At 30.7% G+C, this 13,919-nt stretch overlaps 1 protein-coding gene across 3 annotated transcripts in view; it reads left to right on the forward strand.

Moving 5' to 3' along the window:
* Positions 1–13,919, forward strand: part of LOC111615076 (gamma-aminobutyric acid type B receptor subunit 2-like) — a 50,827-nt gene that overhangs the window by 35,619 nt on the left and 1,289 nt on the right. The window contains exons 3-17 of one of the 3 annotated variants that reach the window (XM_023356474.1): positions 268–464; positions 1,118–1,217; positions 1,291–1,356; positions 1,463–1,654; positions 4,172–4,405; positions 4,476–4,536; positions 12,032–12,115; positions 12,218–12,368; positions 12,447–12,579; positions 12,653–12,760; positions 12,838–12,960; positions 13,031–13,141; positions 13,204–13,428; positions 13,527–13,688; positions 13,751–13,898. In XM_023356474.1, the coding sequence (XP_023212242.1) occupies positions 268–464; positions 1,118–1,217; positions 1,291–1,356; positions 1,463–1,654; positions 4,172–4,405; positions 4,476–4,536; positions 12,032–12,115; positions 12,218–12,368; positions 12,447–12,579; positions 12,653–12,760; positions 12,838–12,960; positions 13,031–13,141; positions 13,204–13,428; positions 13,527–13,688; positions 13,751–13,898 (2,095 nt within the window). Of the gene's footprint in view, positions 1–267; positions 465–1,117; positions 1,218–1,290; positions 1,357–1,462; positions 1,655–4,171; positions 4,406–4,475; positions 4,537–12,031; positions 12,116–12,217; positions 12,369–12,446; positions 12,580–12,652; positions 12,761–12,837; positions 12,961–13,030; positions 13,142–13,203; positions 13,438–13,526; positions 13,689–13,750; positions 13,899–13,919 lie in introns of those variants that run through there. The other 2 variants (XM_023356467.1, XM_023356457.1) reach the window with 2 other exon arrangements.

Genomic DNA, 13,919 nt, shown 5'->3' on the forward strand with positions numbered 1-13,919 from the left:
TTAATAGAATGACATAGATCTCATCTCGTGTTTAATCTCGATTTAGAACGAGATTCGCAAACGTCTCGTCCTTAGTCTCGTTAACGGATGCGAGAAACGAGATCGAAATATCTCTTGAGGAACGCTACGCCTCCTCAATTAAAGTTTTGTTTTAATGAAGCAATAATGCATAATGGCTCCAAATATAATTAAATATTATAGAGAATTTAGCGTTACTAATTATTAATTTAATATAAGAATAAATAATAATAATATATCATTTTACAGATGACATACGCGGATACACATCCCATGTACACGAGTAAAAGTTATCCAAACTTCTTCCGAATCGTACCCAGTGAGTCCGAATTCAATCCCGCTAGAGTAGCAATACTTAGACACTTCAAATGGACCAGAGTCGGGACCATATACCAAAATGCTCCAAGGTATTCTCTGGTAAGTGATAATACTGTATACCACTTTGCGTCTTTTTTCCCAATTGCTACTGCTAGTACTAGTGATGGTAGTATATATATATATATTTCTTTTCGAGCTTCTACTTGATTAATGTTGCAAAGTTGTTTGTCTACAAGAACCTAAATAATAAATACACATGTCAGAAGAAAGTTGCTAAGTTAAAATACATAACTTAAGTGTTTTTATCGCCAGTGTAGCTTAAAAATATATTACATTTTTCTGTTGAATTATCTTGCAATACTCTCGAGAATTTGAATAGAAATTATTGCTATTATTTTTCTATTTCTTTAATATGTTTAATGCGAAGAAGTTTCTGCACTTGTTTTTATATGTGTATACATGAAATTCCCTGTAGTGTAACAAAAATTAATATAAATATTTAAAAGTTATCTTGAAAAAATATTTTACGAATATTTTACGTATTTAAATTCTGCGAATATAAGAAAAATATCCAATTTTTAAAAAATTTGATTAAAATCGGCATTCAAGAAGGAAATTTTTTCACAATTTTTGTAAAAATTTCAGTTGTTTTTTTTTATTGGAAATTCGTGAAATGAGAAATATTGCTTATATACATGCGAAATATATAATAAAAATCGCGCAAAAATCCCTATAAATATGCGAAAAAATAATATATTTTTTTATTGACTTTTGAATGAAGTTNCGCAAAATTGTTAACCGATCTGGATAGAGCAAAAATTCAAATAGCTGCCACTCAAGGATTTGCGGAGGGATTGGAACATGGATTAAAAAAACTTAAAGTATATAAGCTTATTTATAATTTAAATTATATTAGTACGTATTGAAAAACTTCAATATTATATTTTCTTCTAGGAAAAAGACGTAAGAATAATTTTAGGAAATTTTAATGAAAAATGGGCGAGACGAATTTTTTGCGAGGTAAAAAAATTTATATACATGTCTAAAATATTTTTATAAAAATAAAAAAATACATACATATATATATATATTTTATAATTGAACTTTGTATAAACTGTAATTGTAGGCTTATAAGTTAGAAATGTTTGGCAGAAAATATCAGTGGATAATAGTAGGCATTTATCAACAGTATTGGTGGAGAGTCAAAGACGAGAATGTGTCCTGTACTCATAGCCAGATACTTCAAGCTTTAGAAGGTTATATTGCTACTGATGTGTTGACTCTGAGCACTTCCGAAAATATTACTATTTCTGGAATGGTGAGTTGAATTTGCATTGAAATTTTATATATATATATCCATTTCTGTTGTATTTTTAACGTAGAAAAAATGTTTTTGTAGTAAAATATTTTAATATTTTTTTACTATTTTATTAATTTTTATAGGATAATAATAATTAATAATTTCTGTTGTATTATTATTTTCACCTTTGCTTTAATATTTTTATGTACTAAATAATGTCTACGTTACTTATTGAATCGTAACAATTATAAGAAAATTGCGGTTATTTGTCAGTTATTCTACCGCATGTCGCGTCGCGTGTCTCGCTACAATCTCAAGTATGCGTTGCGCTCTGTCGCGCTAAATACAATACCACTGTACTTATTTTTATTATTAATATTGATACATACGCAATACTAAGCATGTACTTATATAATAGGTACACTTAATTATTTATGCTTTACACACCAAACTTATTCACATTATTTAACATTATATGCAAACTTATATTATTTATCAATAAATAAACGTTCAACGTTAGAGGTTTAAAATGTTCAATCTAAGTAACATATTTTGAACATTTGTCCTGTTTTCTAACACATCTTTCCTATAAACATTATTATTGTTATATAAATTTATACAGATAATTTTCCATCAATCTGTCACTTATTTAAAACATATTAAATCCAATTAAAATTTCATTAGTAAATTTTTCCTAATATGATCCCCAAATAATCATTCCATCATCATTCTAAACCGAAGTGACGGCCGTGTATACTCATCATCGTATCTCCTACGAAATCAATTAAAATAAATTATGATGATCTACAATATTCGGAATATTTAGAAAATTCTCTTATATGTAGCAATATAATTAGTATTTATCAGAGAAATTCTGAAAGATTTCTTACTCCATCTTTTTAATGATGAGTTCGGCTCACGCGACAATGCCAAAGAGACAATATTTCAAAAATTATCGATTAAAGAAAATGTTATTGAAAGAATTTTGTTCTAGATGTTACAGAAAATGTGTAGTATATATTTTCCTTAAGTCAAATTGTTTAAACTTTGTAAAGAAAATGGCAATTTACAAAATAAACGTCGCGGTGCCGCAACGCCTCAACACGGCTTACAACATAAATGCAACGTAAAGAGAGTAAAACCGTACATTATACTAATTATTATTTTATGATCTTAATTTTTTATATCGTTCAATTTATGTACGAGAAGTCGCTTTAGCGTTTCTTAATTTCCGTTTAAAGTGTAGCACTCGCTACTGTAATTTAATTACTATGCCCACAAAAACACCAAGTATGAAAAAATTATTAATTAATTATTTATAAATTATATATACAGTATAATGTCAAATTACACATATTTTCTATTTAACGCTTAAGCGCTTCAATTACACCAAACTAATTTACCAATTTAATTTCTCGGTTTAAACTGTGAAAGTAGATAACACGTATCCAATACGGATACATACATAGAGTTAATTGTAGACCCATCTTGCAATCTAGATTTTATCCTCCATTCGGGATTAGGTGTAAATAATACGGTATTATACACTAATTGAGGCGTTAGTTGAGAGATTAGCACAATTTTCTTCTATCGAAACGATGCTCATGCCTATCTCTTCCAAACTGGTATTGATTGGGTCAATTGGAAGTCGTCCTCAAGGGCATTTAAGAAACAAAATGATAGAAAAAGAAAGCACTGAATACATTCCATTCACTATTTGTTTTCTTTAACGATAACTTAAGAATATATTTTATTTATGTTACAGTACAAACAGGCCAACATGCAAGATTTTTAAAAGGGTGGAGTTTAAGAAAACACATTAATAAATTACGTTATGAAAACTTCTAACAATTTAAGTGTATAAAATAACAATAAACGAGATTAAGGAAGAACTGAACGTGTAGAAGAAAATAAATAAAAGTTATATACAAGTTTAATTTTAATTTTATTTAATTATTTGCAAACGAGAAGCGTTAAACCCCAACTCTTCCTGTATGCATAGCCTTGAATACAAACTTTATTATTGCGAGAATGGATCAAAATCTCTAAGAATTCTTCAATTGGCAACGGGATTTAGAACTTTCATTTATGCTCTTTTATTGCAAAGTAATCAATAAGAGTGTCCTCGGAGACGTGTTGGTATATCAAATGTCTTATTATACTAGTTAAAAGGAAGATAAAACTTCAAAGAAAATTAGTAAATCGTCAAGAGTATTCTATCCTTTAAACTTAATTCAATTTCCAAGCTTTGACAGTTCCTTACTTATCTTCGTCGTCTTTAGTTTTTATTAAAAGATTAAAGCTTCGTTCATTTTACAAACAAAAAAGATAAAAAAAAAGAATTCAGGATTATTCTTATTTTACACAGCTCATCACATAATGTTATCATATTTTAATCTTGTTAACTTTAACGGTTTCATTAAACTGTGAGGTAATTCGATATTCGTTGAAGGACGGTTAATGACGACTACTGGGAAATAATTGCTATCACTTATGAAACTTTTGTGTAATTATTTAACTTGTTTTTATGTACAGACACCTTCGGAATACGAAGCGGAATATATGAAGAAGCGTGAGAATGAATACAGTCGTTTCCATGGTTATGCGTACGACGGCATATGGGCAATAGCATTAGCAATACAGACGGTGATCGGTAAGATTCGGATACGAAGTTCGAGTCTTTTACTACGCGATTTTCGTTATAGCGATCCCACGTGGGGTAAACTATTTAAAGAAGCATTCAACGAAACGTCTTTCAATGGGGTAACGGTAAGTGATAAACGATAAAATGTTTAATTTATAAGAACGATCATCAATGATTCTTATTATTCGCGTATAGGGTCACGTTAGCTTCGTCAATAACGAGCGACAAGGGTCTATAGCTATAAAGCAGTTTCAAGGTAAGCGATATCACTATTAAATTGAATAAAATAAAAATTTGTAATTGTAAAATAGATAAAATCAGAAAAAATATGTCATTTTTAAGTTATCACTCTAAAAGAAATTATATGAATGTAACCAAGAAATAGTAGGCCTATTATTAATGCCAATAGGCCTATATACAGAAACTAATATATCCTAGGAAAACGATGTTTGTGTGCAAAATGTGTGAGAATCTTCAGGAGAATGATTTTCGTTTCTCGCTATTTGAAAACAAAATGAAAGCCATTTATTATCATGCGTGACTTCAGTACGTGACGCGCTGTGAGATGGCATCGGGATGGCGTTACGAGATGAAGTCGTGTTCAAAATGAGCAAAAATTCAAAATGTAACTGTAAGATTAAAAAAAATTCTTCATGGCGTCATTTCTGATTGAGAAAAAGGCAGCTTTACTTAATAATTTTTTTTTTTTTTAGTAAAGTGTAATCAGAAAGTCATAATTACAAAATGTATCGCAACTGGAGAAATTTAGAATGCAGCTAGCAATATAAAGTTTAAAAAATGTCGCACCGCTTTAAAAAAATCGTATTCAAATCTCGTAATAGATGTTATATTCCACGTTTTCACCAATATGTCTTGTCAATTCCCACGAATCCCATAAGTCACGCATTCGCAATATTCTAATGAAAGTCGAAATGCAGAAAATTTCGTTTGCTTCAGTATATTTATATTTAATTATCGTAGTTACAAGTTTTTTAATTTCGTTAATTATTAATAATGATCTTTTTAATGCCAGTTTGGATATTAAATTATTAATGTGTTAGGAATTCGACTGTAAAGATAATGAATTTTATCTGTTGCGATTACGGCTGGTGTGCTTGTTAACCTTTAATTCGTTAAACAAAGAAAGCCTATAGTGGGATAAAAAGCAAACATTATTTTCTTAATAAATATTTTATTATTTTATTACACTTTCTCGTTTTAGTATCCATAATTTTTCGACCATGTCGATAATTTTTGGTTCTTATTGGTTGAAATTTTTGCGTTATTAAATGTTAAATTCGAATTTACACGTCACGTAGATGCGTTCTTTAGATGGAGTTCTGTATCATACGAGAATAACAATTCGCCATTTTGAGTCTCAACCCTCAGTTAACTAATTTATTATTGGCGAAATTTATTTATGTAAAATAGCTCACTAATGACTTATAAATTTATTAGATTCTTTTATTTTAACAATTCAATTAATAAATATTTTTATTCATTTAAAAAATAAATAAAATAACCATTTGCTTAATAGATTCAAATAGTACCGAATTAATTATTTCAGCTGCCGCATAAAAATAAGTTGCTTAATTTGTTAAAACAATATAATTTCAAGAAATTAATTAAAGTTAGTAAATACATAAATATTTATTTATTAATATTAAGTTTTATCAAGTAATAAAAATTCATTAGTGTTTAAATTATGATAATTTGTTTCGGTCTGTTCAATTTAATTTAACAAATACCAGTAAAACGTTCAATTAGGATCTACAGTACAATAGAAATATATAAAATTGTGTTAGTTTCAATACAGAATCATATTTTTATATCAAAATACTTAGAAACATATGTTATTTGTAATCTCTTTGTTATCCAATGCGCTCTCTAATTTATTCGCCATATTTTTCTACGATATTCGCCATTTGAAAAGCAAGAAATTTATATATTTTATTGCTATTATCAGTTTGAAGTAGAGCAACATATTACATTATTTCTTAAACAAAAATAGCTGCTTTATCAATATAAATATCTGTTTTTACTTTACAATGAGAAACAAAATGGCGGATTATTATGTTGTACAGGGTGCGCTCAAAAGCTATTCACCATTAATTGACTTATTATAGAGGCACATTTGCTTTGTTTAAATAATGTATGCTTTTATGTCAAATTATCGCTCTTTGTCATAAGAAAATCGGAAGAATGACGTCAAACTGATGTAATAGTGTAACTATTTAGACCAGTGTTTCCCAACGTGGGGGCCCACGCCCCACAGGGGGACAATTGGATTGTAAAGGGGGCAATTTGAAAATGGACTTGTCCAGAGTTTAAGTTAACTGTATAGCCGCTGTATACGTTAGGGGGGCATAAGAATTTTAGAAAGGCTTAGGTGGGGCATAGCACAAAAAAGGTTGGGAAACACTGATTTAGACAAAAACGAATACACCTTACGATATCAATTCAACATTGGCGTATTCAAGGAATGATTTATTGAAAGAAAACTGTAATCGTAATAAAAATGAACAACATATAAAAATGTTAAGCTTACAAAATTAATCTCTGTCATTGTATCAAGAAATATTCGTTTTGTAAATAATAACTTTGGCAATAATTATTAAATTATAATTTAATGTTGGCGCACACGACCGCTGTGCTCATACGTCAAAATCTCTCCCGTGTGAACCGACATTTTAACATGTAAAAATAAATAAACATCTGAAGACAAAGTCCTCCCAAAAAAGGAACCACCATTTATTATCTTCGTATTCTGGACTATACAATCTTGGCGACTGACCTTTCATTGTAGGACAAAAAATTTACAAAAAAGTCTGAAAAGTATCGTCAGCAGGGGGCAGTTTTTTAATCTACATTTACCAGCGCTCATTTCCACGTAGATAAAAGGCCGCAACAATCCCAACAAGGTATAATGGTAACTAGAAGACGTCCACATGCCACTAATTCCTTTTTTAAAAAAAAAAATTTGTATTTTTTACTGGATGTATTTTCGTGATTTTAAAAGCAGCCTACAATGAAAGGTCAGTCGCCAAGATTGTATAGTCCAGAATACGAAGATAATAAATGATGGTTCCTTTTTCGGGAGGACTTTGTCTTCAGATATTTATTTAATTATAATTATTGCCATCGAACGAAAAATTAATTTATTAAACTATTTCCATCAATTTCCGCCCCATCAGGACATTAGACATTTCATTGCGCTGGGCGTATAGGCTGATTTTACCGACTGATAGCTACGGTTGTAACCGATAATTCACATACAGTGCCAATCAACAAGGCTGGCTTTTCTTCATATCTCTCACGCCGCTTCTTTTTCTGCTGTTTCTCTTAATTCTGAAAAAAATATGTTACGCTTTTTATGGTATCCCGACTTTGCCGACTACAGTGAAATTTTCCCACATTGAGAGCAAGAAACCTTTGCTTTCTATCGAATTTTATAACGATTTACCATTTTTCAACTTCGCAGATAAAGTAAACTCTCGTTAACTCTAATAGTGGATGTAAATTGTCAGAGTTTACCGAATGTTTCCTTCGACGACGTGGAAAACGAGAATATGAATGTACTGTACAGTACAGTAGTTTATTACGATCAGAAGTTTTATTGAGCTGAGATTATACTGCTAAATTTATAATTACAGAAAATGAGCTGAAAAAGTTCATGACAGTACAATATATAGCAATGTACAGTCGTTAGTAACTTACCGACTATAGTACGATAAGGAACGATATAGAAAATACTCATTAATTATAATTTTTCTTCTTGTTTACTTCACAACTGAGTGCATAGGTAGACACTGGGCATCTTTAACACCATTCTTTATTCAAGAATATCTTACACACCAATGCTGGTCGGATATTCCTGAATAAAGAGTGATGTTAAAGATGCCCAGTGTCTACCTATGCACCCAGTTGTGAAGTAAACGAGGAGAAAAAGAAGACACGGTTTCGGAATAAGTCTATAATTTTCTATTGTCAAAAAATTTTGTCCGAGGTATGCGGGGTATACTTTATATTAAAACTATAGGATGCTTCCAAGTGACAGCAGCTAACAATAAGAGGACACGGCTGGCTAACCACCAATTTTGATCATGGTAGAATTACATCGAAAACGAGCTTTGCAAATATTAGTTTTTGATGTTTTGGAAATTCAAAGATTTGTAACCTATAATTGTAAGCAATGATGGAAGACATATTCGAAAGCGCCGCTTAGCATGGTTTGTTAAAGCGTCATTAAATTAACGCTGATAAACTATAGTTCTAGTTTTGAAGCTACAGTTTAGTTATTTATATAATTTTTACCTAATAAAAAATAACAAATTTTGAACTTCCATATTTAATAAAATACTCGTATAAATAATCGGAACGTCACTCTAATGCTCATATCTCTAGCAGTTTCGTTTTCGTTTTGAAGCAGGAACTGACGCTAGATGCAGAATAAACGTCAATTTTCTATTAGGGAAGATGTTATAAAAATCTATTTCCTTATTCATCATCAGTTATTCTCTCCAGTTTTCGATGATAATATATGCATGGTTTGCATCGAAGCTAATTACACAAAGAAAGATATTTAACAACATAAACAAGATATTTTTTCCACAATTCAAGAAATGAGACAATTTAAATCATGTACAGTACAGTATATGTATAATGTACAACTTATAAGTCATCATAATAAGTAGGTTTACCATAATTTTTTTTTCTTAAACAGGGACAATTTTCAGAAAATAAAACCTATGATTGAAAAGGCTAAATAAAGAAGTTGTTAACAAAAAAACAACAATGAGTTAAAAGTAATTTTTAATAACTCAACCGAACATACTTTAATATTAAGAAGTTATTAATATTTATCACTAGTGTAAACTTTATTTTAAAATTCTGTTATTTTTATGCAATTTAAATCGGTACCTTTAAAATATGACAATATATTTGAGGAAGTTTCTTCTGCCGTTACTAGGCTTGCCTTATGTTTCTCACTTTTCAAGTGATTTTAATGTCCGAACGCCCACGTGTTACTGAAAATGCCGAAAAGCACACTTCGCATTTCACTTTGTCAATACAATTACAAACTTTCCTCAAAAACGGATAATTTTTTTTTTAATTCATCAGTAAACACACGGCAGTAAACATTTTGGAGATTAAATCAACTTAATGCACAGTAAAATAATCGCAAATGTCGACTAGCAATTTGAACTCCACTAAAATAGGACATGCACAACAGTGACATGCCAGTGTAAGTTTCACTGTTGCCAACTCTAATTGAAACAAAACATCTAAAAACTGAAATAAAAACATCCGGATCTCATAGGCTACATGCTATTATAAATTCTGTGAAAAAATATCTGGATGAAAAAATAAAACATTTAAATTCATTAGGCCACATGCTATAGATTTTGGGTGAAAACATCTAGATATTATAAGTACAGTACATAGATCTAGATACAAAATATTCAGATTGGCAACAGTGAGTGTAATAGAGTGGATATTTTAGTTTCCAAATCGCCATTTTACCTGACACTGCACTATTTTTACTTCTTGTATTAAATATTCATTTCTATCCGATTATTTAGGCCTATACAAGTATTTTATTAAATATGCAAATGCAAAAATTGCATTTTTTTTAAGGTGAAAATTATACAGTAACGCACAGTGGGTTGAACAAACCATTCTATGCGGCGCTCTCGAACACGTCTTCCATCACGACTTATAAGTTACGAATCTTTGAATTTTCAAACATAAAAAACTAATATTTGTAAGACACATTGAACGAAAAGCTCGGACACTTACCTGTTCATTTTCGATGTTGTTTCACCATGTCCTAGCTGATCAAAATCGATGGGTAGCCAGCCGTGTACTTTCCTTGTAAGTATAAGCAAACCAACAGGATGGTGAACCTGTGGCACGTCTGAAGAAATCATCTGGCACGTAATACAGTAGAACCTCGAAAACTCGGCCTAATGTGGACCGAAGGGTGGCCGAGTTTGTGAAAATGCCGGGTTATCGGGAATGGGGTTAAAAAAATAAGTACGAGTGTTTCCTCAGAAAATACTGTACTGTACTTGTATGTATTGTTTACTTGAGAATATAACAGAGAATAAACTGCCCAAATACCCTTAAACAAAGGAAAAGTACGTCCTTTATGAAGGCATAGAGCCTTTACTACATGAAAATGAAAATTAATGTATACACTGTGTACAGTAATTTACCTGATAAGACAGACCTCAGAAAAATACTTTACGAGAGCTTTTATACTTTTATAAAACTGTCTATAATGAAAATTAATTAACTAGGGATTTTTTTGCCCTGCCAGGGTGTGGCCGAGTTATCCGGAGTGCTGGGTTATCGAGAGCCGAGTTTTCGAGGTTCTACTGTATACGATTTCGGATTATCACCTGTTTTATTCAATTATTCCTTTTTCAGTCAGCTTTGCATTTATTTTAATTAAAGAATATTTATTTCATTTTTTTAAATATCGTTATTGCAAGTCTAAAACTTCGGCACATATAAAGATTTGTAAAGATAATTATGCTCACTATGTGGCCGCGGACTCCAAAAACGTTCGCCATCCCTAGTATAGTTCGTTTCGTAAGAAACAGACAATAAGTGTACCAGAACTAATATCACTGAATTAGAAATTGCTCAGCAAATAAGTCGATCAAACAGTCGGCCCTCTTCATACAAAACAGAATGTCATCGGCTAGCTTATTTAGCTATTTTTCACCTAGCCGAATCCTTTGTCATCTTAATTCGGAAAAGATTTATTAGACAACTGTTCTTTTGAGAAGTTGAATTGTTAAATCTTTACACACCGTCTCGTACTTTAGATATATATAAGATTGGATATACCTTCAATAAAAGCATCCATTAAAAAGTATATATTTTTTATTATAAAGTTCGCCATTTTTGACTCATCTTCAACCGTCAACGATCATTATATATATAACGATCATCGACATTTTATATGTATATATGTAAGTCTGCTATTCTGTTCTTTTGAAACGATAGAATGACTAGCCTATTCTATGACAGTTTTAATAATACAGGCTTATAAAAAAACTAAACAATGAAACAAATTTTTAAATATTTCTATAGAGAAATGCTTGACTAAAAATATATCATAAAAATTAAAATTTTTTATAATATACTTTTAGATTTTTAAATCATAATATTAAAATTACTTTTATCTACTATAAGCAAAATGGTGACTATTTTTAAAGGAAGCGCTATGATAGATATTGTCACGAACGTAAATCCATTTCTTAAACCTTGCTTAAAAGTAATTGAAATAAAAAAAATTAAATAATTATAAAATGGAACAATTTTAAATATATAATTTCCATAGTTGGTTTGGCTCTGTTTCTTACTAGTTGGCCGCCTCATCTGGGTCCGAACCCCTTCCTTTTATGAGGACGTCCGGATGGTCTAGGCGGTTAACCTTTCCATTGTAAATATGGGTTCGAATCCGGGCACTCGGAAACTCTAGGAATTTTTTTAAGGGGGTCTGTCTCGGATACGTCGGCCCATTACGGGCTGGCCGAAACCACGATGGATGTAATTAAAAGACCCCATTAAAAGGACAGGACAGAGAGCTAAAACTTTGCTTAAATATATTAATGATTTGTTATTTAAAAGAAATCTAATATTTTAAATTGAAAAATTGCAAAGTCAGCATATTTCAAAACTCACATTTCTAGAAAATTTATTCAAGATTTTCAAAAAGAATTTTTTTTTCTTTTTAGACGGAGAAGAAGTAAATATCGGAGAATATCATTCTGTAACGAGTCGACTAGAATTCAAAAAAGGGAAATCGATAATGTGGAGAGGTATATTTTACGTTCTTTAATACACATTTCCAACATGGAAATTACGAAAAAAATTAATTTTTTTAAAAATTATTCGAATTTCCTTAAAAAAAATAAAAATAGGTTCGGGGCCACCCGCAGATCAGACAAGACAAGACACGATTCGAGTTAGAGTCAGTAGAATTAGTTATTTGATACTTTCTGCCCTGGCTCTTCTTGGAATTTTATCCGCTACAATTTTCCTCAGCATTAATATCAAGTATAGAAATCAGAGGTACATCATTTTTGTATAAGATAACAGGAAAAAATAATCCCATATTTAATTACTTGTCTTTAATTACTTTAAAATTAGGTACATCAAAATGTCGAGCCCGTATTTAAATAATTTAATAATTATCGGATGCATATTAACCTATACAAGCGTAATTTTATTAGGATTAGATAGCGAAATGACAAGCGAAAAACATTTTCGATATGTCTGCACGGTAAGGAATTTAATTATTAATATTTCTTTTAATTATTAAAATGAAATAATTAAATTAGTAAATTAAATTACAGGCTCGGGCGTGGGTCCTAATGTCCGGATTTACTTTGGCATTTGGTTCAATGTTCAGTAAAACATGGCGTGTTCATGCAATTTTTACGAATATTAAATTAAATAAAAAGGTAAAATTAAAAATTCAATCTTCAAAATTAATTCAAATTTATTATTATTTTAACTAATTTTTAATTTGGATAATTAGGTGATCAAAGATTATAAATTGTTTATGGTGGTCGGAGTTTTGGTAATCATAGACATTGCTATTTTGGTCACGTGGCAAATTGTAGATCCGTTTTATCGAGATACCAGCACCGGAGAGCCGGAGGTAATTTGTTTAATTAAAATTATTTATGAAGCTTAAAAATAATTTTTTAATCTTAGAAATAATCCTGCAGCTTTCTTCCGAAAACGACGATGTGCAGATTATACCAGTTATGGAATTCTGTCAAAGTGAAAGAATGAGTATATTTTTAGGATCCATATATGCTTATAAGGGTCTGTTAATGGTAAGTGTTACGTAGTAGTCAACTACGTCACAAAATTATACAGTGGTACCAATTTATTTCAGGCATTCGGATGTTTTTTGGCATGGGAGACGCGTCACGTGAGCATCCCCGCTCTTAACGACTCAAAATATATAGGAATGAGCGTGTACAACGTGGTAATCATGTGCGTTATGGGTGCTGCAGTGTCTTATCTGTTAAGAGAACACCAAGATGCCGCATTCGTCATCATCTCTTCTTTTATAATATTTTGCTCTACGGCGACTCTATGTTTGGTATTTGTACCCAAGGTGAGACTGGTGAGCCCATATTCCTTACTTTATTAGAAAATATCTAGTTTTCGATATTTAAAAAATATAATTTTTTTAAAGATTATGATTGTTTATAGTTGTTCGAGTTATGGAGAAATCCCCACGGGGCTCATACAAGAGTAAGGGCAACTTTAAAGCCTTTAAAAAAATCACGGAGAAGTTCGCAAGACGAGACTATTCATTGTAGATTAAAATTATTACAAGAAGACAATAGGAAATATAGAAAAAAGTTAGAAGAGGTATGAACATTTGTTTTGTATATCTTCGGTATTACGTGAAATTTACATAATTTCATATTTAGACTACACTAAAACTACAAAAAATAATGGCAAAATTGAAAGAACTGGAGGAACCACTGATCATCATTAGTCACGGAATGCACGTATCGTCACCGATAATGGAAGATTCTTCTTCACCTTGCGAAGAAGTTGTCATTTCTTATGGTGCGAGTAGGTACTTAGCATTAAAAA

The sequence above is a fragment of the Centruroides sculpturatus genome, unplaced genomic scaffold, assembly GCF_000671375.1.
Source record: "Centruroides sculpturatus isolate CEXI.00-Female unplaced genomic scaffold, Cexi_2.0 scaffold167, whole genome shotgun sequence".
Taxonomy (NCBI): domain Eukaryota; kingdom Metazoa; phylum Arthropoda; class Arachnida; order Scorpiones; family Buthidae; genus Centruroides; species Centruroides sculpturatus.